General features: G+C 41.4%; 6 protein-coding genes across 7 annotated transcripts; 4 read left to right on the top strand and 2 right to left on the bottom strand.

Annotated features, from left to right (window-relative positions):
- Positions 1–51: 51 nt before the first annotated feature.
- LOC129591340 (muskelin-like) lies at positions 52–4,289 on the top strand. The gene is made up of 12 exons (XM_055486968.1): positions 52–409; positions 550–588; positions 861–1,233; positions 1,475–1,754; positions 1,949–2,115; positions 2,352–2,783; positions 2,895–3,018; positions 3,082–3,146; positions 3,262–3,510; positions 3,585–3,749; positions 3,822–3,888; positions 4,032–4,289. The coding sequence occupies exons 1-12, from the start codon at positions 327–329 to the stop codon at positions 4,142–4,144; spliced, it is 2,157 nt and encodes a 718-aa protein (XP_055342943.1). The 5' UTR covers positions 52–326; the 3' UTR covers positions 4,145–4,289.
- A 965-nt stretch (positions 4,290–5,254) lies between these two features.
- On the top strand, positions 5,255–10,307 carry LOC129591341 (uncharacterized). 2 transcript variants are annotated; one of them, XM_055486969.1, is made up of 12 exons: positions 5,255–5,969; positions 6,228–6,296; positions 6,440–6,885; positions 7,464–7,668; positions 8,066–8,299; positions 8,442–8,549; positions 8,711–8,758; positions 8,828–9,112; positions 9,188–9,280; positions 9,441–9,596; positions 9,747–9,911; positions 10,029–10,307. In XM_055486969.1, the coding sequence occupies exons 1-12, from the start codon at positions 5,801–5,803 to the stop codon at positions 10,067–10,069; spliced, it is 2,019 nt and encodes a 672-aa protein (XP_055342944.1). In that variant the 5' UTR covers positions 5,255–5,800; the 3' UTR covers positions 10,070–10,307. The 2 variants fall into 2 exon arrangements, with proteins under 2 accessions (XP_055342944.1, XP_055342945.1); XM_055486970.1 differs by lacking the exon at positions 8,711–8,758.
- Positions 10,308–10,422: 115 nt separating this feature from the next.
- LOC129591338 (RRP12-like protein) lies at positions 10,423–17,076 on the bottom strand. The gene is given in 19 exon segments (XM_055486965.1): positions 10,423–10,754; positions 10,833–10,915; positions 11,030–11,109; positions 11,197–11,248; positions 11,313–11,473; positions 11,673–12,237; positions 12,239–12,463; positions 12,629–13,006; positions 13,084–13,253; positions 13,425–13,536; positions 13,845–13,960; positions 14,045–14,166; positions 14,254–14,396; positions 14,576–14,776; positions 14,937–15,137; positions 15,203–15,429; positions 15,515–15,770; positions 16,143–16,618; positions 16,676–17,076. Coding segments are annotated over 19 exon segments (3,813 nt in total). The 5' UTR covers positions 16,809–17,076; the 3' UTR covers positions 10,423–10,642.
- Positions 17,077–17,129: 53 nt separating this feature from the next.
- On the top strand, positions 17,130–18,596 carry LOC129591342 (uncharacterized). Its single transcript, XM_055486971.1, has 3 exons — positions 17,130–17,516; positions 17,646–17,817; positions 18,053–18,596. The coding sequence occupies exons 1-3, from the start codon at positions 17,438–17,440 to the stop codon at positions 18,243–18,245; spliced, it is 444 nt and encodes a 147-aa protein (XP_055342946.1). The 5' UTR covers positions 17,130–17,437; the 3' UTR covers positions 18,246–18,596.
- Positions 18,597–18,640: 44 nt separating this feature from the next.
- Positions 18,641–23,163, bottom strand: LOC129591339 (leucine--tRNA ligase, mitochondrial-like). The gene is made up of 12 exons (XM_055486967.1): positions 22,764–23,163; positions 22,450–22,668; positions 22,131–22,373; positions 21,140–21,990; positions 20,785–20,951; positions 20,532–20,705; positions 20,368–20,459; positions 20,202–20,292; positions 19,799–19,956; positions 19,646–19,723; positions 19,269–19,484; positions 18,641–19,078 (listed from the first exon to the last, which is right to left on the bottom strand). The coding sequence occupies exons 1-12, from the start codon at positions 22,875–22,877 to the stop codon at positions 18,803–18,805; spliced, it is 2,679 nt and encodes an 892-aa protein (XP_055342942.1). The 5' UTR covers positions 22,878–23,163; the 3' UTR covers positions 18,641–18,802.
- Positions 23,164–23,175: 12 nt separating this feature from the next.
- LOC129591343 (prefoldin subunit 2-like) lies at positions 23,176–24,608 on the top strand. The gene is made up of 3 exons (XM_055486972.1): positions 23,176–23,691; positions 23,757–23,880; positions 24,098–24,608. The coding sequence occupies exons 1-3, from the start codon at positions 23,549–23,551 to the stop codon at positions 24,236–24,238; spliced, it is 408 nt and encodes a 135-aa protein (XP_055342947.1). The 5' UTR covers positions 23,176–23,548; the 3' UTR covers positions 24,239–24,608.
- Positions 24,609–24,672: the final 64 nt, after the last annotated feature.

The raw sequence follows: 24,672 nt of genomic DNA, 5'->3' as shown, positions 1-24,672 counted from the left end.
GGACGCCGAAATCCTTGATATGTAAACTGTAAAGTCGAAAACTGCGCAAATCACAAAATTTGATGCAATTTGAATTCTGAATTTAAACGTTTTCATATCAAACAATTTCGAGTATTCTCAAAAGACTCTTGGCTAAATTGTTTTCAGTGAATCCGACTCTTCTTTATTTTGGAAAACTGAGTCACGCTACGCAAACATAAGAGCAGCAGCAGAAGTTAAAAGTTGTATCTACTTGTTAATCCAGTATTTGGGCTGCAGAGCATTTCATCCTTTTTAAGATTAATCTTGCGTTTGCATTGGATTCCTTGGCATTCCTTAGCGCAACAATGGAAGATAAAAAGCCAACGGCCCGCAAGCTGAATTACGAAATTTGTGAAGTTTCAAGTTTTATTGCCGATTATCCAGCCGAGTAAGTTTTCAAGCTCCTGCGCATGAGAGAGTGTGATACGACTGTGATTGTTAAAATCACCATAGTACTTCGACACTGTGTTTCCGTTTGACCGAATGTTTTGCGTTAACTGCAATTTGCAAACGTGCTGTTATCTTCAGAAAAATATTGGAGAATAAGCCCAGTGATTCGGGATCCAGGTACGGAAGTTATAAGCCATAAGTATGATAAGTAATAAGTTCTTTTGCTTCTTTGCTTGGTTTATGTTGTGGTCTGCGGCCTGATTATTGGTGCTTCTGGAATATTTTTAAACTACATTCCGGCGCCGCTCAAGTGTCTGACAGTGCTTATGTAAAATGTTTTTGTATTTTATTTGGCAGTAGTTAGTTCACTTTACAATGAGCCTACTCGTACTCTGGTAGAAACTAATTAACTTCAAAAATTAAAATGCTTCCTCACTTCTGTATTGTAGATGGTGTTCGGACAGTAATTCATACCCACAATTCATCACGCTGAAGCTTTCAGCGCCTGCATTTCTTCATGCTATAACATTTGGAAAAAATGAGAAAGCTAACGTTTGCAATGTGAGAAAATTTGAAGTGTACGGAGGGCTGACGCTGGACTCACTGATGAAGTTATACGAAGGATCATTGCGCAATGACAGTTTTGCCGAGTCCTTTCCATTGCGGCACACAATCGACCAAGTGGAATTTCCTGTACGTTATGTTAGAATCCTTCCAATACAAGCATGGGGTTCTGGTTTCAATTATTGCATTTGGCATGTGGAGCTCAGTGGCGTCGACGACAGCGATTTAGTGCGGCCAAATTTGGAGGTTGTTAAAAAAGTAAGTCTCGGTTAAGCAAAATTCTTTGCTTGAGCTGGCGGCTTTCTGTTCGGAAAAAGAATGGCTTTGGCTTCCTGTTTGCTCAGTTAGTTAACTTATACACACTGGCAAATTAATCAAGCTGGGTTAAGTTTCAGAGCTATATATGACACAAATATCTTAAGGAAGCATAAAAATTATAAATGAATTGTATCGGTACATGAGTTTTATGCACGAACAAATGTACGGAATTTTATTTCAGTATCGTCACTCAACCGCATTACGTGTCTGTTGGAAATTTTTTCGAGAATTGGGATTGGAGGATGTGTGTGAGTTGCTCAAACAGAAAATCGACTTCGACCTGGAAAGCCCCCGAGTTACCGAATTGTATGATACAATTGTACATCAACGAGACTTCGATAAGGCGGAACGCATTATGGAGCAAGCAGGGAATGACGGGTTGCTCGAAGATTTCATCTCACGACAGCCTTACAGACCCGCGTGGAAACGTCTGATGTCTGACCATGCAATTGTATCCCCAGGTAGACGGAAGAAATTTCCAATCATTTTAGACAATTTAGGAAAAGCTGCGACCGTAGCAGTACCAGTGACAGCAGCGCTATTTTGCTATAGTGCGTCTATGGCGAAATTGCCGCTACTGTCGTTGGTATTGGAACTGCCGCAACTTGCTCAAATTGTCTTTTGTTTTGCAGTAACACTTAGTCTTCTGCTGTAGAATTTTTTCCCTGCATGAGAGGCGGTCATCAAATGGTGATGGATTCCAGCGCCCGTGCTATTTATATGTTTGGAGGCTGGGATGGCAGTAAAGATTTGTCGGACTTCTGGAGATATGACATTTCGGAGCGGCAGTGGACCCTTATTTCTGCCAATGCGACCGAACAGGTGAGCGTAAGTTTTTGTCTGTATCTTTTTATAAAATCTCTTCCTTTATTCACCTGTGGTACAATCGTATTATGTCTGTGTTGTACATTTATGAAAAGAAGGTTATCTCAAATTCGCTGTTTTGGGTGTTCGCGATTTCCGAATCATTATACTTCAGATTTGTTAGCTTTTTTATATGTTTGTTGCGGTTTTTATTTTGATTTCCGCATGAGCTTATCGATGGAGAAGTTTTACAGAATGGTCCATCTGCACGCTCGTGTCACAAGATGATCCTGGATGAAGATGATCAAACGATTTTCCTTCTTGGCCGCTTCGTGGACCCCAATTCTAAAACCAACGAGCCAATGAAAAGCGATTTATATATGTATGACATTAGACGAAGATCCTGGACATGTATAAGCAAAGACACATTTGCCGACGGCGGACCAAGATTGCTGATGAACCATCAAATGGCGCTGGATCCTCAGAGCAAGGCTGTTTATGTATGCGGTGGGAAGATTGTGGAGAGAAAAGCCACAGAAAATACCGAAGGAGCCTGGTATAGTGGATTGTATGTGTTCAGCATCCGTAGTAATTCCTGGAAATGCTTGCGCCCCGATGTAAGAGCCTCCCGTGGCCGAGATGTGTCGTTCAAGCCAAGAGCGGGACACTGTATGATCTTCCATCCGGTATGTTTCTGGTAAATCCCGTTTCTTATGCTTTTCGTTTTTAACTACTTAAAAAATTGTGATTATGTTCGTTTGATTTCAGTAGTTTTGAAAAAAGACAATTCTTTTCAGGGTCAGCGTGCTTTGTACATATTTGGCGGACACTGTATTGAAGATGCCATCAAAGATATGCTGGTTTACAACGTTGATAGCAACGACTACAGAATACTTGCTGATGCCGAAGCGGGTGACCTTTGTGAGGATATTTTATATCTTTTGAAAATTGTACGGTCTTCTCTAACTCGTATTTGTTTTGTAGTGCCGGTTGGTTTCAGTCCACGAGCAACCTTCGATCCGGACCGGGAAGAAATACACCTGCATTTTGTAAGACCTACGATATATTTTGTCTCTAGAGTCCCCGTTACGGGAATTCATAATAGTCTGAAGAATGTGTTTAGAAGTCGGTGTTTTTAAATATCTGATGGTTGATTTTTTCCAGGGGGAAGCTAGAAACAAGAACAAATCGGACGAACAGGCACAGAACAATGTTTGGGTTTTCTCCGTTGCCAGTGGGAAATGGTCAGCATGTCGTACAGCATCTGATGAATGTAATCGCGAGCCAGCCCCTCGCTATGCATATCAGCTTGTATATGATACGGGTTCGAAGACACATTTCTTGTTTGGGGGGAGTGCGGTAAAAGCGTCTGGTGCATCAAAGCTGAGACTGGGCGATTTCTGGGAATTGAGGGTATGGTGGCACGTTTTTATAATAATAAACAGCGACAAACAGTCAAAAATACTAACTGGCTACTTCCATTGCAGTTGAGAAAGCCTGAACTGGAAGCAACACTGCGGCAAGTGCGATGGATTATTCGAAAACAGAAGTTTCTGGAACTGTGTTCGCATAATCCACTGGCCGCTGTAAATTTTCTGCAAAATGATGTGGCAGGAGTTGTGGACAGCAGCTCGGCGAAGGAAATGCACGAGGTACATATATTCCGCTGCCATAATGAATCGTTTATCGGAATGTTGTTGTAATATACATGATTTTATTCACAGTTTCACCAGTTGCCGGCATACTTATTTCGTGCTCCACCAAGTTTACCGTCTGTGAAGTTTGATACAGGTTTGTCGAAGATTAAATTTTTCCTACATAGCCTCGGTGAAGTTCACAAGGTGTGCTAAAAAGTGCACTGTAGATACATACCTTAAGGATTTTATTTTGATAAATATATTGCATTTTTAACAAATTAAGCAAGCGGTTTTTAGGCGCCGGTGTGGAGTTGGAAAATCGGGTGCAAGTGTTTGCACGATTATGCCACTTTTTCCCAGAATCAATGGTTCCGCCTAGCCAGAATTTAGTTGATCTCGTACAGTTGTAACCACAACATTTTTGGTTTTCAGAGTTTTGTCGATTCTTTAAATTTACGAGTTAATTATGTTTATACTATGTTAAAAATGTAGTGGTTTAACGTTTTACTTGTACGTTCTTGGAAGAGTTGGACTCGTATTGATTTATTAGTTTCTGGCAGCATCTGTGATTAGGTTGCCGTAAAGGTTGCTAATATAAAATGATTTATTTCAGTAAATGTAACGAAATAGGTTATAGCTGCTGTTCATCTTAATGAATTAGGTTCAAGGAAGTCCATATATGTACAGTACTTCAAAATTCGAAGTTTCTAATTACATACAAGATTTTTTAGCGCAAAGCTTTGCACAAAGTTTTTTCGTGTGTGTCTGTCAGCGTCTGCGGAAGAAAGTGACGCATTTTAAATATATGAACTTACGCGTGCCTTTATGGTAAATCGGCAGTACGATCCGTGGTAATAACACAGAAAGGTCACTTGATGGTACTAGTACGTGCATCGAGGCGACAAAAATCCGATATTGAACTGCTGGATAAAACGTTTACTGTACTTACGATTATGCCAATCAGAATTGAACTGCATGAAGCTGTTCAATAATTTGATTTATTTTTTTTTCACGAACATCGAACATTGCGTCATCGAACTTCTGTTTAATAGTGTTTTGCATAATTCTTTTTTTCTCACAAGCAGGCAGATTGATGCCTTGTAACTTGTGACTGTTGTAAGTTGTACATAAGTGCGAACCCACGGTATGTTGAAAATTTGCAATAATGACTAAACAACACTACAGATCTGTAGTATTGTATATCGCGCCTGGGGTGTTTTCACTTTTCAATAATCCACTTATACAAGAAAGAAAAAAGAAAAAATGGCATATAATTATAAATATACAATCCCTCGCCCTCAAGATGCCAGAGACTGCTACAGTACTGTATTTCTCGTATTTTGATAGCATAGAAGTATAGATAGCATAGAAGGTTATGGTGTTTTCTGCTCAAAACCTCTAATTTTAATATTGACTTTGGAAGTACTGTATATAGATATTATACGAGTATATGTAAAAACAGCCAGGCATATGAGTACAGTGATTAATGAACAACTGCAGAATTAAATTGAAAATTAAATTTTACTGCTGCTGTTTGCATTTGTTAGGAAAATCTATCTGATACTGTAGTTTGGTAATAAAGTACGGTAAATATAAAAGTTAATTTAAGATTAAGTACGTACTTAGTTTTGTAAACTTTTGTGCGGCTAAATCGCAAATATCAGTGCAATCAGAATGTAAAATCTCTAGCCAGTCGCGTTCGCATTCGAACTCTTGAGTGCATTTGCCCCTTAAAACTGGGCTCGGAACGCTGTGCAATAGTATAAGAGCAAAAGCCCAGGCCCCAGGTACGCGCACTCTCAGAAAGGATTTTTATTTGTTTGTATTTTCTTCAGAAGAGCAAGCAGAGATTAGTTGAAATTTAAAAATTTAAATTTTGTTTTTTATTGTATATTTTTAGTTTCTATTTGCTGTCGAATTTTAGTTAGCAGTTCCCGGAAGACGGAAACGAATATAGCACAGCCTTAACAGTCTTTGCAACTTGCAAGTAATGAATTAAATACACTCGTGAGACGCCGCGCAAAGATCTCAGATTCGATCATTCATTGTTTTGTTATCAAATTCTGATGGATTTTACCTCTGACTTCGATCATCTGTTTCCGTTTGATCAACCATCCCTGTTTGATTGTTTTAACAATGCAGTCGGTGATACAGTCTTGCCCGATTTACTATCATCCTCCGTGGCAGATGGTTCGCCGTGCGCTCCACAACCGACCTTCTCTGATTTGGATCCAGGTGAGAATTGTCTTTTCTACACCGGTTTCGAGTGATTACTGCACACGGAATATGGTTTGGCAATATTTGCGGGCACTCCGGAGTCCGGACCGAAATTTATTATATTGCGTATTAAAATACGTAAAACGCTATTTATATTTTTTCGGCGGCTTCTAAGACAAATGGTTTCTTTAATTTACGGACGAGTGCGTGCAGTCGGGTTGACCAAGTATTTTTTACTTTTTGCAATTTTGCATATAATATTTTGTGGGATTTCAGAGTCGGGTTCGGCCTGCCAATATATCCCGAAATTCACGAGTGATCAGCCCGTAATTCCAACTCCCTCAGGTAATGTGGTAAATACCGTTTTGCGAAATGGTAAATGCAGATTCGATTATTCGATATTACTGATACTCATTTAATAGTTATTATTACCGGAACACCGTGATAAGTTTACCAAATTGCTTGTTTATAATTTATTGAATTGTCAGTTGCTAAAAGGCCAAAATGGAAAAAACCTGCCGTCGGGCCGCCTCCGCCGATACGCGCTGTTGTGACCGCAAAATTAGCCGCACACGATGCTTGGTGGAATCATGTGCCGGATGACCTGAACATCGTCACCGGAAGTTGTGCGACGCAGGCGCTGACGACGGAGGAGAGGCCGCTCCCCGACCAGTCTGTCGTCCCTTGTATCTTTGTGGAGGAGTTGCTCATTGCCTGTGGACAGGTCACAGTGCTCAAGGAGGGCGGGGTCAGCAGTGAGTTTGCTCTAGTTAAAGCCTGCTTGCATGGCAAAACAAAGAAGGAGAAAGCGTCCAAAGTGCGCCGCGCCCTGTCCGCCTTCGAATATGCTGTCCATGGCAGGGTTGATGCGGTCCCGAGTGTGCCGCCACCGGAGCCGGCTGCTTCGGTTGACAAACTGAATATGGATGAATTGGTACGTCTCGATGTTCCAGCTGTTTTATGATTGTACTCCGAAAGGTCGAAATATTAAAGTGTGACGTTTTTTGGTTTTACACATTCGGTGTCACTGGGGACATTTATATCTTTAGCGGAGAACTTTTGAGAATCTTATTTTTCAAACAGGATCGGGGAGGGGTGGTTATTACAGGGGGAGGCTCTTATTGTGGGGGAGCCACAAATTCGATAATAATTTCACATTTCTTTTTGATTTTGCTGAATTCACTTGAATACCTGGCGGTTGGCTGGTATAGTTGCAGGTTATTGAAATGCTTAAGTAAATGTTCTTGAGAATTTTTTCGCCATCTCGTCTATATGTGTGATGCTTTCTTTGTATTTTGTTTTAAATTTTTCTGCTGCTGTAGTTATTGTTATTAAATCAAGAGCAGACAGCCACGTTGACGGGTCTTCGACGTCGGTTCGGTACTGTGCATGGCAGTGCAGTGAGTGTATTACGTATTTTTTTGGGTACATGTCGGATTCTTTCGTAAGCGTTGTATTCTACACTTTGCGGAACCATATTTTTTCTTTACAAGATAATTTTTTTATTTTCAGGCAGCATCATTGGAAGCGGAGATTCTCCAAACACCATCTTATTCAGGGAAGCCGATCAGAAGACGGGCACGGAAGACTGCGTTGCCGGTTGCGAACAACATAACTCAGTTAGATACCACCAAATACACTGCCGAAGGATTGGAGATGGAGGAAAATCGGCTGACGGATGAGGACTCGGAAAGCGACTCGTCAGATACCGGAGAAAGTGAGATTGACCTTAGCGAATTCGGTAGTGCTCGCTTTTTGCTTTTGGCTCACTTATGCGAAATTACACCACTCATTAAACATTATACCGCATTACCATAATTATCAGCATACCAGAAATATGCTTTGGGAGTACTATATGAAATAGGCGGTTTGATCCGCGAAATACCGCGAAATGCTTTCACCTTTCTGGATATGGCGTATGTGTTATAAAAACTAGGATTTCCAGTGCGATATAGATGTATCTGTTGATTACTGGTATTAATTTCGTAAGATGAAGTACTTATCTATATCTGGCAAGTAGCCTGTTCAGATGTTGCTGGTTTTTTTGGCACCCGCCGTAAACAATTTGTTTTTGTTCAGTGTTTTTTACTACTGATTTCCTGCTTGTTTCACAGTTGTTCCAGATGGGGCCTGTGGCTTGTTCAATATGGCAATGTGCTGTGATATGGCATTCGACGAAGCACCCGCACAAAAGTTAATTGCACAGACGGTGCAGACTGGTGCGTCGGCGGAAGAATTGTGTCCTTTGCCGGCATGCAATAATTTGCTCAGTTTACCCGATGAAGAGGAGCACCTTAAATGTGCTGGTCAAATGGAAAAGCCAAATTATATTACAAAGCCTGTGGAAAGTACGTTTGTTTTACGTGCAGTATCTGTAAAACGATGCAGAGATACCCCAGGAATTTTCTGTCGAAAACATCACATTTTAGTATATTTTGGGTTCTATCAGAAACTGGGTAAAATTTTGATCGGGTGTTTTTTTTTTCAAAGACGAAGTTAGCGTTCTGAATACTCCGACTCCCGTAGAAAAACCAACACTGCAAGAATCCCCGGAAATTTTCGATCGCATCCATAAAAATATTTCTCTGCTGAACGAATGTGAGTTTTGCGAGTACGGAACTTGTTGACTTCGCTACAATATAGAGCAGAAACCGTCACTACCTGAAGAAATAAGTAGAACTTACCTTAGACAAAACCGTGGGATCTTTTTGCTTCTAACCGTATCGATGAGTGCTAACGGAAAACATGGTGCGTTGCAGCCAGAGGAATTTCCAGTTCGGCATCCGGATCCGTTGACTTATTAATAGGTCATACGCCTGAATGTATTTGTGCTACGCATTAGTTCTTCACCCGTTAGCCGGATTTATTTTGTTTAGGCAGTGGACAACGTGTTACGCCGCATTCCACGGCCAGGACTGATTCATTGGACGATGACGATGCTTCGGTGCAATTTTTGTCAGTACCTTTCGTCGAGATTTTGCCAGATCCGGAAGCACTATTCAGAGTGACTTCAAGGAAGATCACGAAGCGGACAAGGGAGAAAAGTACAACCAAGGAGGCCATCCGGTCTCCTATACGAAAGAAGCACATTGCCATAATTCCCAACAGCAACTTCGCCCGCCGACTGGGGCCGGAAGTGGAAGAACAACCGATTGCTTTGCGTAAGACAAGTTTATTGGAACATGTATAAAGGACAATGGCCGGTAACATGCGTAACGATGGAATTCTCTCCACAGCCAGGGCTCATATCCCACGTCGGCGTGGCCGCCCGCGTGGAACCGCAAAACGTATCAACTCTGGTTCTTCTACGTCAGACTCGAAAAAGATAGGTTAGTGTTTCTAGTTGTTGCTCCCATTCTAATGTCATGGCTTTTCTGCGATATTTATTGGATAAATGCAGTTTTTTTAAGAGCTTCATCTATGCTTTATTTTAGGTAAATCAAGTTGAATTTGCATTAACGGAATAATTCATATTTAATCTTTTTAAAGTGGTTAACGGCACCCCCTTTGAATGGTCGGACGACCTGGACTCCGGAGCTGAATTTGGTGACAACAACGCCGCCGCTGGTGATACGGTTACCATACCGGATATCCCCAGCGTTGCGGCTTTGTCCAGGGACTCTTCGCTATCGGAAATGGAACTAAGTAGGACAACTGTATTTGAGGCGATAATACGTATTGTCACAACCACCTTCCACAAATAGTTTTTATGATAAAATGATAATACACAATCAGTTTGAAAATGACTGCTCTACTTGAACTTCCTTAAAGCTGACGGCGGTTTGTTTCTGTCAGTGTCTCCGCAATCGGTTACCGTGGTGGAAATTCCCTCGGGGCCGTCAACTTCTGGGAATAACTATAATTCTCCCGAAATTCTGGCTCGTTTACCGAAGCCGATTTCCCCAACCATGTATTTCAGTTGTGATGTTATCAGTTCCAAAAATTCAAGACCGAAGAAAGGTTAGTTCTGGTGCTGTTAATGTGACATCAGCATACACTGCGCTTCACCGTAACTTGGTGTCTTGGATAACACATAGTTGTCTTGGATAACACATAATTCTTCCACTTAAATTTTAGGTCCAACCCATGCGAAAAAACCTCAAGGAAGAAAGATATAGGTGCGAAATTGCGATTCAGGAGATGTATAGCTGCTTCAGTTTATATTTCACGTGAATAATCGAGTGTGATAACTGATAAGTCCTCTTTATTGTACAATGCATTCACCATCTTTTGTACCTTCATTTTAAGAATGGTTGCTTTCGTTGAATTCTTTCGTTGCTTGGACTTTAAATCTTCTTACAGTTTTTGCTTGCAAGATTTTTCAAATAATGAATGGTAAAGGAGAGGTGGATTTGGTGTTATCAGTAATTACCTGACAGGCTATCGAAATCCGCAGAACTCGGATCGATAGAAGGAAATGGGAATCATTTCTTATCGAATCATTAACAAGAAACAATGACGTATGTTAAAACCAAAACCACATTTTATTAAGAAAAACCAGACTATCTAAGCCCTACACTATCTAAAAAGTCTGTAAGTAATCTACATTGAAGCGGCTTTATAACAAAATATTGCAAAGCAAACCTTCCACTGACAGTTTTCCACGGAAGCCACATGCATATTACAGCAGAAATTCACACCACAAACGGATGGAGAGCTCTTATCACATGCGTATGCTGAAGCAATCCAAATTACTGAGGATGCAGTCCCTTATTTCGATTTCTGAGCTTCGATCCTTTTGTTGCACCTTTCCTTGCGCCTTTTACAATACCTTTAAACTGACCGCTAATTTTGGCTCTCTTTCTGTAATACGGTAATTTGGATATAACGGCGTCGTAAAAAAAGTCATAAAAAGGTGGACTAAAGAAATTTCAGTGGTACCTCCTGTTAGTATCCTTCAAGTTCAAAGGAATGTATGCAAAAGGATCCGGTCGTCCTTTCAGTTTCATATCGCCACCAGCTTTCTGCACAAGACAGAAACCCCGGTGAACAACAGCAGAAAACAAGCACCATTTGATCGACCGCAGGGCACAATAATTTGTCGTAATCAATGAAAAACACACCAATATTTAACGCACCTTGGCACGATATTCGGCTCCACTGTGAACTTTCTTTTGAGGCCCTTTTTTAAGCGAGCGATGAATTCCAGTGCCACCAGCTGCATCAACCATAAACCCGATAATGACAGTGTTCACAAATTGCTGTCTCGGAAACTTTGATTTTAAGGCACATTCACACAACCCACCTTTGTACTTGAATTCGTCTTCTGAATCTGCTCCATCAGCACCAGTAATGTCCTATCCAATAGGCCTATGGTTAGTGTATTGTACAGCCATATAAATCAAACTTAAACTTTCCCACCTTTCCTTTCTTTGAGACAGACAAGCCACTCAGTTTGGATGACAACGACATCGCATCATTTATATTATCCTCAGCATTGTCATCAGGAATAATGATTTTTCCATCGGCAGAAAACTGCAGTTCCTCTTCCTTTCGCTTGGACTTCTTAGATGACTTGGAAGCTGTAACAAAAACAGTGCAACAACGTTGATTATTGACACAAAGAAACAATCTTACTCAATACTGACAGACAGCGAAAAGTTAAACGAACTAATACCAAATATATCAAATTAAACTAAACTGTGGCACTGCACAAGCAAAACGGTCAACTTAAGAATGTCTAAACAAGAAAAGCCAATAAGTTCACCAACGAGTACGTACATGTTATCTTCTGTGCGGCCTTCCTATCGGTGAAGTCCACAATGTCGTCTTCGGCATCTTCCGCAATGAAAACAGCAGATTTCTTCCTTTTTTTAACATTTTCAGATTCCGGCTCCTCGTCGTCGGAGCTGGCCAGTTCATCTAAAATATCGCCGACAGTTTCTGCACGTGACCGTGCACTAATACTACCGGTCGTGCTCTTCCTGTCATCTTTGATTTCGCGCTTCTCCAGTTTCTTTCTCTTTTTGCGGTCTTCAGATTTTCTGACGTTACTGAGTAATTTCTGGTCGTCTTCAGGCACCAGTTCTATAATCATTGAGTAGCCAAACTTCCTAATCAAGCTAGCAAACAAATCCTTAATCTTGATGCGCACATGACGCCGCAGATTATCATTCATCGATGATACTGCTTGGATCAGTTTGGCTACATGGGGACCGATTTCCACATCGTCAAATACCGATATCATGGTTTTCACAAAACCAATGACAGTCTGCACGACTTCTCGAATAGTTGACCCCAAAAGAATCGTGGAGTTCGCCATCAACATCTTTATTAGATTCTTTCGGAATTTTCTCTTTAAATTCATGGACCGCATGACTCAGCGCCAACAGGGAAGCCGAAATACCTTCCGGTGTCCCCGCAAATCCACTAAGCAGCAATTCAAAGAACACTGCAATATTCTCCGCTTCCGTCTTTGACTGGTCTTTCAATATTGTCAAACCGATTTCTTTGACAACCTCAAAAGCCGCTCGGCGAGATTTTTCTGAAACTTCTCTAACGCCCAGTACAACCTGAAAAACTGATATTTATAGCCTATCTGTAGAGACGTATACATAATCGTAGAAAAACATGGTTCACCAACTTGCCATTCAACACTACAAAACTTAAGGTGCAAATTCAACTGGAACTTTATTATAGTCGACAGTTTATCGAACATCGATTCGTTTGCGCCATACCTCTGGGAAAATTTCTCTAATAAAACCAGAATCCTGGACGCCTACGCGTTTCACAAGTTCCATCAAGCACTTCATTCGTGATGCTTTTCCCGGTGATCTAACCAATTTCCCCGTTGCAAGAAGATCTTTCTTGATCGTATCCATGTGATCGGTCACAAATAACCCAAGATGCTCCTTTTCCACTGTTAACAACTGTTCCAAACAGCGATACCCTTTTTTCTGCAGTGTGTGGTCGGCACTAGACCAAGCTTTCCGGCAGAAATTCAATACGGCTTCCAGACGGTAATGTGGAGCGTATGGCAGTAATACAGCCACCAAGTCGACGCATGCCTGCTGTAAAAATGTCGAGGAGTCTGCTTCTCCAAGTTTTTCCAGTACCTGCAATTAAGCATTTAACTTTTGTTCAATTCAGAAGCAAATGCCTTCGGAGGCATAAAAGTGTTTTTGACTCTGACCTTATCCAATAATTCCGTAATTAACTCAGGCGGTGCCATGCCAAGATAGGTTTTAATGGTTTCCAGCGCTGCCAAACGATGAGGTGTCTCGGTTGCTTCCAACGTGTATATTTGAAACAAACGAGGGATATAGTTTTTCGCATATTTAGCCACTTCCTTGCGATCCATTTCTATAAAATTTGAAATTAGCATCTGTCGGGCCAATACAGATTACTTACAACAGTGAATTAAAATGGCTACCAAACTTTCACACGAAAAAGTAAAACTGTATGTAAATCTATCTTTCTGTACATGGGATTACAAGATAGCGTAGCTTACAATAACCTCGTAGTTTCGCTCACCGTTTTGACGATGTTTGGTGACGAGATTTCTCAGCGCAGCCATCACGATAAGCCGTAAATCTGGACGTTCATCCAGTGCTTGACCCAAAATCTTTGCCACTGACTTGAGATTCTGCAAAAAAATAAAACGTTAGAAATTCAGTATATATTTTTTACGATTTCGGATGATGTTCATTAATTTTATCGCCTGCGATATCCACATGACAAAGGCTGTACAAGACTAAAAACACTTGCATCACAAATGGCAACAGAGATACGGCGGGTACTTCAACGCTTTTGCCACAGCCACTTCCCTGACTTACTATACAACTACGGGTAACAACTAAACTTGTTGTACGATACTCAACTGCAGCAAATTGCAATCAATATTACTTATCTATTACAATTCTTAAAACCGCCTACATTTCAACCGAATATCACCTTTACAATATCCTTGGGGCGGGTACAAAATCCGGGTAGCAACGACCATATTTGTTCCTGTAAGATATCGCAGCTCTTGGCTTCTGCAGTTTCTCCAGCAGCCGATAAAAGTGCACCTACAGAAAAGCCAATTACTTCGCCGGTTTCTCAAACACAGTAAACAATCACAACCTTAGTAGAATTTAATTGTGTATACCCACTTTTTGAGCGAAGTTGTGACGCTAACGGAAGAAAAAATGCTGAAAAATATTCCAATTCAGTATCTTGAACATTATCTCGTAAAATTGGTATAATCCAACTGCGAGATAAGTCCATGGGTGTCCTGCGGAACGGTGCATGGATTAACATACGGTGTGGCCACTGGCCAGAACAATTCTAGAATTCCAGTACAGTTATCTAGCTGACTTACTGAGTTACGTCCAACTTCAGGGAGACGGCACGAATAATTTTTGCAGGACCGATTTTACGAACAGCGCGCCCAAAGGCGTAATCCAAATCAGATTTGAAGGGAAAATGAAGGGTGTCATGGAGATCGGCTAACTTTTCCAATGACTGAAACCGAAAAAGGGCACAAATCAATACCTACGGACTACGTTTAGTAACGTTAAAGCCAACCAGATACAACGTACTAGCGAGTTGAAACCACATTCTGTAACTTATTACATCGGAAAAATTAAATGCAGTATGCACCTTAGTTCCTTGAAAGCTAATGCACAATTAACACAACAAACCTTAGTCATGTAGTTGCTTCCGTGATGACCCATTACATCATAAAAAGCGGCCAGACATTGCAGGACCAGGTTCCATACAGCATGATACTGATAAGTCAGACCTTCTTCAAGGTTTAGAAAAAATCGCTGTATTTGGGGCAGATACTTTTCATATGCAGAAGCGTTGGCAGAATAGGGTTCCAGACAAACCGTAATAATTTCCTGCAACAAGAGATTTCGGATATCTGTGTAAAAACCATTCAAATATGGAATTATGGAAACTGTACATACACTACCCGCTTACTTTAAAACGGAAACAATATACCCAAATAACCCATTTACAATTTCAAAAACCAGAAATCATTTAACTGCAGTGACTTACTTTCAGAACCTGGACGGAGGCCAACCGAACTTCAGGTTTCTCAGACTGAAGATATTTCATGCATACAACCGAAAATCTTGGAAGATGCAATGCAGCATCCAAGCCAAGTGTGCAAAGCGAAATATGGGCGTTTTTCGCAGTTTCCAACCATGGTAGTAGCAGCTGAGAATCGTCTGATGCCGGTTGAAAGTCATAAAGAGCCTGTCAAGTCATAGCAATATGTTCAACCGCCATAGTTTCAGGAAACTTAGAAAACTTGCACCCACATGAATAATCTGTGTGTTAACTTCGAGGTCCAACTTTTCCGGTGAAGGATGTGAGGTGAAAAGGCCATTTAAGGCTTTGAAACCTACGGACGTAATTAAGGGGTTCGCCAAAAGAATACATTTGAAAACTGCTTCCACAGCTTGCTTGATAACAGCTTTCGGAAAATCAATGAGGATGTCTTTTAAAAGGCCGAGAACGTGGAGTGTCACAGACGCATCGTTATCCGCTAAAAACATCCACGATCACTTTCTAATATCTACTATTTTACTACAAAAGTACGTTTCATTTGTGCTAAAAGCCTTCAAACGCACCTCGAGCAACTTCAATCATATTTACGCAGTGCTGGGCAGTCAAAACAGCCATGGGATGCACCGGAACTGAACTGGGGCCCGTCATAATATCGCTGCCTTTCAGAATGGAGCAGATACTGCTCTGACACTGTTTTCGTACTTTCGGCTTGTGATGTTTAAGCAGCAGCAAAATAGCTCGGTAATATTTTTCCGTTGAAGCTTCTCTCCAAACCGATAATTCCTGCACTTTAAGGACAATGGTAATGCACTTGAGGACCTGCAAACAAAACCAATACACCAAACAAAATGAGGCAAAGCAGTGCGAGGTGCGTCGTGTGCAATGTAAGAGCACTTTCTACAAGAAGGGAACAAGCTGGAAGTAATTGTTACTACATCCCTCACATTTAAGAAAACTTTTGGTAACTTTGTGTTAATTCTAACGAAAATGCCCAGGTAAACCGACATATGAATTGGCATCCATTTAAAAAAAATGTTTTAAAATGCCACGAAGAATTCTTACACCATCATCATAAAAATAAAATTGGAACAAATAAGTCCTGTAGGGTTTAGGCTGTAATTATCTAAATATATAGTGTGATGAATTTATGTATCATTATTTTGCAAAAACGATTGTAAGCGTTTCACTCACCGATCTCAACAGCGCATTATTATCCGCAGAAATATTGTCCTCCAGTATTTTTAGGAGGGGTTTAATAATCTGTGAGCACTGTTTCCTCAGCACACTGACCGGAACCCGCTTGATTAACAAGCTCAGCAGAGACAGCACGGCCGTGCGCGATTCGGCGGATTCCACTGAATCCAGCGCTGTCATGAGCGCCGCGAAGTACTCCGTCTCGGTTTCCTTTCCCTTGCGCTCCCTGATGATTTCCGTCACTGCCGCCAGTAGGGCCAGCATTTCCCGATGGAGAACGGAATTAGAGGACCAGATACTTTGCAGCCTGTTAAAAGAGCTGATGGAGCACTGCGTCCATGCACTGATGTTGCTCTTGAACGTATCGGCACTGAAGCCCGTAGCAGTGCTTTTGGCGTCACCCGTGTCCATACGTTCGTCATCCCATGTTGAAGAATTTGCCAGAATTCCCCTTCTAGTGTCTTTCTCTTGCTCTGCGGATAAGTCATGCTTTGGTAGGAAAATCAACCTTTGCTCGCGAAACGACTTACCCAGTTTGAACTGGAAAAATGAGTTCTTTGCAGTGGAACGATGTGTTCTTGCTTCGGGATTACTGCTGCCGCTTTCCCCTTTCCTCCATCGTTTCCCTTTCCCCTTGGTATATTTGCGTGACTGCTTCCCCATGATCCGAAAATAGTTTGTGAGAATTAAAGATCCAATTTACACACTCGTCCGCATCTTACATTCATACTCAACATTTCGCTTAATTCAGCCTGAACTGCGTATCAAGCGTAAACGCTTGGGATCTTAAACCTGAAATTAAACGTGGACAGAGTAACAAAAAGGAGAATCTGCTTGAAGCTTTATTAAAAGTAATCAAATTTTAAAAAAAGTTCGGAGTGTATTTGCACCGGCAAAAACGGACGTTTCTCACTCTGGCCGAGCTGAGTTATTTCGGTACCGGAAGCGCAGTAGCATAGGATGCAGTCGCTGCAGCGTTATTCGTTATGCTTCAGTTTCCGGTTTAAGCCTTGGGAAAAATTTCAGCATTCTACAAATGTTTTTGTAAGCACTTACCAACGTTGATCATCCCGCTTGCAGCCCGTTTGATACTTTGGTCGTTTTACGGTTGTGTGATGTGTATTTCCTATGGACCCATTGGCATTGGACCGTGCGGTTACATACCTAAGTCATCTGACAAGTGGTCCCTTCAATAGCTTGTGCCTTAATTGTTTTCTTGAGTTCTAAAAGCCACCGTAGTAATTTTATTTCGCTTCTGGTAAGAGCGCAGCAACCACACTTATAGGATTGCAATGGATGCTCGAGTCCAGAATCAGTTGCGAAATGTATTAAGGCTTCCTATAAAATGGCGTTATGGAGCTATAGCTTCAGGTAAGCGTATTTCTCCCTTTTTGCATTGTAAACGGTGAACACTTTATGCAGTTACAGTACACTGGCTTACATACTCGTACTCACAATAACGCAACGAAATGGCTAACGTTTTCTGCCTTTTGCTCGTAGGGGTCGCATTAACCCAAGTCACTGGTTTTATGTGGTACTCTCCCGGAAGCGCATGGTCCCGTCAACTTCCTCCTACAACATTTTCACAGTCATCCACGGAAATGACCATCAATCTAATCACTCAAACAGCCGTAGATACCGGCTTCGCATTCTTATTGCACTATCTGTCGAGGTACGCAGTTTTTCTTATGTTGTATTGGCTGATTTTGAAAGCGTTTGCCGGGAAGCTTTCGCTGAACGATTTTTAACTTTTTCCACATTTACCGTTTGTTGAAATGTTTTTGCCATCTTTTCTTTGTTGATTTGGGGTTGGGGTTTGCGTGTCAATTGTGACTAGTTCCGGTATTAACATTTGTATATAGTAGTGTTGAAAAAGTACAGTACCTAATAAATTTTGCTTTTTACAGCCGCTATTTCCGTCCGGCGACAATGCAGGACGCTTTGGTGTTTGCCGGATTAATCTCAGCTGCACAGTTAATACCACAGATCCCGCAAGTTCTTTGGGGGCGCAAGCCACTTGGATTGTTTTTCGTAGATCAGGCGTTCATCGCGTTGGGTATTTTCGTGAAAATTTTGTGCATCCAGAATATCCCATATTGAACAGAGCTTACAGTACCAGTAGCCATAAGCTGTAGTCCGTGTACTCACCGGTCAGATGTAAAGTGTGTGGTTGCTATGACGTATAACCCAATTATAAATTGGACTTATTTTTAGGTGACCAGTTTAGATTGTACGTATTAGGAATCTTGTCTAGTTTTACTGGATCTGTCAGAATTGGAATTACGTTAGTCTTGCAGTTTGTGGCAGTTAGTAGACGCTCAAAATTTGAATCTTCACATGTAAAGTTGGTGAATTATTTTAGAGATTGATTACGTATTGGTATTGGTATGATTGATTATTGGTACTTGTACATGCATTTATTGTATTTTCAAATAAACCTGTCCTTTACTGCTCCTGATTGTACGGATGTGTCGTTAAGTACTGGTCAGCCAGCTTAAAATTTTATTTCGACTTTCACAGGAAATAACTCCATGAGCAGCCAAGATATGTACAGTAGAAGTACTTCCTTAGATGTGTCTGTAGAGAGTTTTTAAAGATTTTAGCACAAAAGGCACATGCAGCAGCCGATTCCACACTGCAATACTGCGCAAATCTAACTAAACTCTAATTTTTTCCGCCTTAGCGCTTTTACGGGCGGCTTTTTCCTCCTTAACTTTTGTTTTCACAAGCTTATGAACTTTGCTGTCATGCATAATCAAGAAAGCTTCCAGCCTTTCACAGAGTTCAAAATCAACTCTTTCTAGTTGAAGGTCCACAGGAACGATCTCTCTGATTATGGGTGAATCCAATGCCATCTTAAAAGCGGTTTGCTTGGTCATGACATCGAAATCTTTCCGTGGTATCTTTAGGACTGCAACTTCGACGTCATGGCTCTGTAACACATTACATTCACTTGTTTACTACGTAAATAACAAAATTGTTTTATCTAACACTAGTGCAACGCAGCAGCACCTGTATGAAAACCGAAACTTGCCATACTTAATTTAAACTCCAACAGTCAACACCAAAGACATTACTTGCAAATGAAGCTGACGCCAAGTAATTTAATCACAGTGAGCGTACCTTGATAGTCAAATCGAGAGGATAAGAATAGTCGAGTTCCGGCCAGGTCATCTCCCAAACATTCTTATTTCGCACGGCGACTGCCGCCGGGACGCTACGAACTGCACTCCACAGCTCCGCCGAGAAATGTGGAATGAATGGGAAGAGCATAATTACAATTTGTTGCAGAGTTTTATGATACTCTGGACTGGACGCAATTATGGAAGAAGGGATTTTCTATAACAAAACCTCAAATTAAATAAAAAGATAAACAAAATTAAACAAGCAAGTATATCATCATTCTCATCTGCATGCAATTTCGCACTTACAAAAATTACAGACAAACACAAGTTACAAGTCAGCCGAGATACTGAAATTATAATTAAACTTGAACTCACTCTGAGACTGTTAGTCAGTCCAAGTAGTTTTGCGATCGCCATATTCATACTGAAAGAAATATCCATTGCCCAATTTACCTAGAAAATAAGCAATTTAGTACTGAGTAGGGGTTCATTCTGCGACTTGTCGTATAATGAGCCATTTTTCCTTACGCCTTTCAGGTAATAATTCCTACTATCCCATAAAAACGCCTCCCACTTTTCCCGTTCTTGGTCTGGAGTCGGCGTACTGGGAGCGCCTGAGCACGCTTTCAGATACGTCGCCACGACGCTCCATATCGCCATCTGCCAGTTGAGCAACCCTTTAAAAACTGAAAACCGAACCAAAGTGGATAAGCGGAACCCGGACAAATAAGAAAACAGCACGAACAGCACAATTATATATCTCAATGTATTTGAACACCACGTGGTCTTTAATCAGTGAGAAACTTCACAAAAATTAAGGAAGTAAGTAAACACTATACAGCACATAATCTTATTTCTTTGCTGCAGTTTCTGTACATAAACCACTTTAGTACGCATTAAATCAATTATGTCACAATACAGGCTTACTTACTCTCTGGATCCCACCTGCGATCAGAACGCGGATTTATGCTGCCCAGCATGAAAAGTCGTATGGCGTCCACACCATGCTCACGAATAGCCTCCTGCATTGGAGATTAACCGGCAAAATAACACGCTGTATTATATTATTTAATGCAAAACCACAATATGCTGCCTACGTCTGGATCCAAACCATTATATTTGGACTTGCTCATTTTTTCCCAGTCCTCGGTCACCGGACTCTGGGTAGCTTTTTCCACAGGTTTTCCTTCTGTCGAAGAAACCAAGCAAAATGGTTTATTAAATTCTGAATAATCTTAATCAATTCTGTGGATTTTATTACCCAGAAAATCAATCTCTTCAGGTTTTAAGTAACGGCCGGTACTGCTGTTGCGATAACTCTTTCCCATTACCAAGCCCTGCGTTAACAGCTGCTTGAAAGGTTCCGGATCTGGAAGCAGGCCTTGCTCGTAGAGGAAATATCCGATGAACCGAGCATAAAACAGATGCAGTAACGCTGAAAAATAACAGTTCATTACAAAGTGACAAACAGTTGTACAGTATCGCTCGGTAGAGACGAACTTCAAGTTTCTAACCGTGTTCTTTTCCACCAATATACAGATCGACCGGCATATACTGAAAGGCTTTATCTTTGGCAACGAGTTCAGAATCATTCCGCGGATCCAGAAATCGGAGAAGATACCACGAAGAATCCACAAAAGTGTCCATAGTATCAGTCTCCCGCTTTGCTGGTCCAGTACATCTAAATTCCGCAAAATCGTTACCGGTGTGTACGATCTCAAACTACATCTGAATCAATTGTTGAGGCACATAATCAGCAAAAAATATTTTTCAGGAATCTCAGGAATCTATGGAAAAAAGTTAAGTTTACAGAAACGGTGAGAGGTTTTGCTAAATGTAAGCAACAAAGTAAGTGTGCAGGTTTCGTACTTTGGGCATTCGGTGTCCAACCACTCATGTTCATCTTTTAAGTTACCAATCCCTTTTCCGGGCGTCGCACTGCCAGTAGGCAATTTAACGGGGAGTTCGTGGAACGGAATCGGTACTACGCCACATGACGGACAATGCACGATCGGAATTGGTGTACCCCAATATCTCTGACGTGAAATCAGCCAATCTTTCAACCGATGACTCTGCGGCGGTGAGACGCGTAAGTCGTGTCCATTTCGTTTACGCACCATCTGCTTCAGATTTTCCATGGTTACTCCAGTCGCGATAGGCTCGTCTGAAACCGGTAACCCACGATGCTGTGCAAATACTCTGTCTCGGTCACTTATTCTCGGAGTGCCCAAGCGAATATCACAGTCTTTATCGAAATAGGTTGAGTCTTTCTCGACATATATGGGGACAGCGGTACCATCAAGAGGATTTCGGCATGTAACAGGAAGTTTGCCACTTGCAGCTACTTCTGGGAATTTCGAAAATAGTGCATGTGCAGGTGACACAAGAATGAAATTTATATCAGTCAGTTCTTTGGCGTCTTTGACAAGGATTTGTATGCGATCTTCCAAAACGCACCCATTATTGTCCAGTAGTTCAAATTCCACTGCGTTTCCGCAGATATCACCAATCCACATCTGCTGCAGAGCCACAATATCCCTCCAGTTCGATACGTCCTTTAAGCCATCTCGCAGCGGCACCGAATAATGTGATGTCCGGAAGAACCACTGTTTTAATAGCTTCTTCTCCACTTTAGCACCGGATCGCCACGAACACCCGTTTTCGTCAACTTGTTCATTGGCTAGCACTGTTTTATCAATAGGATCCCAGTTAACAAAAGCCTAAAAACATGATGAGGCTAAAAAAATCAAATCCTTAATTTGAATCCCATAAAACACTTTGGGCTTGTATTTTATAAAAAATATTTTTTTAAAAATAACCGGCAGGATCCTTTACTGTGGTTGCAGAACCGGCAATGCACCTCTTTCCGATATGCTAATCCGGCCTCCCATAGCTTCAGAAATAAATACTGTGTCCATTTATAGTACGAAGGGTCGCACGTTCGAAACTCTCGATCCCAGTCGAAACCGAAGCCCATATTTAAAAGCTGCTTCTTCATATGCTCAATATTCGTTTCGGTCCACGTCTGCGGAGACACATTCTGTTCCCGGGCAGCGTTCTCTGCCGGTAATCCAAATGCATCCCATCCCATTGGGTGCAGCACCTGCAATCATCATTCCTGGACAAGAACGAAAACTAGGAAACCGTCTGCTTACTGGTAGAGCCGCTTCGGAACTAACCTCATATCCCTGCATCTTGCGATATCGAGCCATAGAGTCACTGATCGCGTATACGCGCACATGTCCCATGTGCAGACGTCCCGAAGGATACGGAAACATCGACAACACATAATACTTTCCCAATGATTTCGATGTCTCCGGTCGCGAGATTTCTCCGGCCACTTGCTTCCTCCAAAAGGACTCAATTTCTTTCTTCTTCTCGACTGTTAAGACAGGATCCTAAAAATGGCTTAAATTAGGATGAAATCATTTGTAAACAGTCATTAAATAATGTTGCTCCATTGCTGCCGTATTCTTTGAAATACACGGTTTACCCAGGTTCCAGTCTGCGAAAATATGTGCCGGTGGGGATTGCGAAACCAAAGAGAACATGCAGAAATCCTTATCTGAATTCCGCGGCATCTCATACCCTGAGGTAACAGCAACATCGTCGCTGGTGCCAGAGAGCTGCAGTTCTTCGTTAAGCAACGTTCAGACAGAAATCTCCTACTGTTCGAGATGACTGAGAAGCATACTGCAGCCTACGAGCGTAATATTCGTTTTGGAAGATAAAAAATCGGGCTTGAACTAATACACATCAGTCAAAGACGTCAGGAAACGGCAACAGTGTTCAGAAAACGCAAACAATACAAAAGTGAAGCAGTAGCGAAGTCCAAAACAATGTGCCGCTTCGCTGCCGCAGCTTCCCGGACACGGATGGTGAATACAATGGTAATGGCAGTAAGATAAAATAATTCTGTTTACAGTTTATAATCAGTTTACAGTTTTATTCGTTTTTAAATTCTACATTTTGCAGACTCTGCACAGTTCATATTTTATTCAAAACGGTTTGTTAAATCGGTCATTTTTCGGTCTAAAAAGATAATCGGAATTTAGTGATTTGAGCGGCCCTTTCTGAGATTCTGCTCCGCTTCGAACTTCGTATGATGTGATTTATTGCTAGCACCTTGCTAGTACAAGTACTCGTAGTCGTAGATCTTTGCCGTTTCTCGGTTTCTGAACTTCCCGTTTTCCGATAACTGTGATCTCATTACCGTTGTTACGGTTGCTAAATTTGAGAGTTTGGAAAGGTTTTTCATAGTTTTGTTAAAGCGTAAGGATGGCAGACGGTGATACCAAGGATAATTCGGGAGGAAAGATGCAGACGGAGCAGATTGTAAACGGATTCAATCGTTTACGGCAAGATCAAAATGCCCTGTCCGAAAAAATCACGGAACTCGAAGCTGATGTTAACGAACACACGTAAGTGGTATTGCTCTTCCCCTACGTGGCTAGAGACCCGCCATACAGTTGTGTCTGTTGAACAGACTGGTGGAGCAGATGCTAGAGAAACTCGAACCAGAAAGGAAATGCTTCCGACGAGTTGGTGGAGTGCTTGTTGAGCGCACCGTAGCCGAAGTTCTTCCGGCAATTTCCTCAACACGTTCTCAGGTGGGGATCTGTTATTGAGTAGTGAGTACAATTGTTGAACAGTAAAGTAGATCCATAGTGTCCTATAAGATTTGCATTTCGGGATGATTTGCTATAAAGTTTAAAGTAGTAGTGGATCGCGTCATCGCGGACTGCTGAACAGTTGTGTTCGGAGTTTTCCTTGACGGTTGACTACGGTTGAACCTGACTATTCTGACATCTGTTTCATTGATTTCAGATTGTTACCACATTAAAAGCCATGCGCGAGCAGTTAGAGATAAAAAGTAAAGAGATACAAGAATATAAGAAGGTTCATAAAATCGTTGTTCGAGGAGTGGACGCACCGGACATGCCACTGGACGAGTTAGTGGCTTCGTAAACGAAAGAGGTTTATGAAGAACAAAGTTTAATGGTTCTCAGAAGCCTCGTAAGATGTTAGTTACTTGTTTTATGGGTGTCTAATTTTATATAAATTTGCTGTCCGATCTTGCTGGCATGCCTAACTAATTCCTGTTTCGCTGTTCTGTCTGTACGAAAAAAGTACGGAATTTTGTTCGCATGGTTTTTCAACGGACCAAGAAAATTGATGATATGGTCGGCTTTTATTTTTGCACTACTGTTTTGAAATATGAACCGCTTTTCGAAAATTCGGTGAAAGAGCGGAAGTGCAACACACTGGTCACTGGTGACCCCAGTAACCGGTATCTGGGTATGTGCCGAAAAAGGAAGTCTTAAATAATGGTAACAAGAATTTACAACGATTCACTTATGTTTACGATTAGATAGGTATCTAAAATTTGTTTACAGTGGTCC

The sequence above is a fragment of the Paramacrobiotus metropolitanus genome, unplaced genomic scaffold (assembly GCF_019649055.1).
Source record: "Paramacrobiotus metropolitanus isolate TYO unplaced genomic scaffold, Prichtersi_v1.0 Parri_scaffold0000045, whole genome shotgun sequence".
Lineage (NCBI taxonomy): Eukaryota > Metazoa > Tardigrada > Eutardigrada > Parachela > Macrobiotidae > Paramacrobiotus > Paramacrobiotus metropolitanus.
Note: the sequence above shows the minus strand (reverse complement) of the source record. Positions and strands in the feature narration are given on the sequence as shown.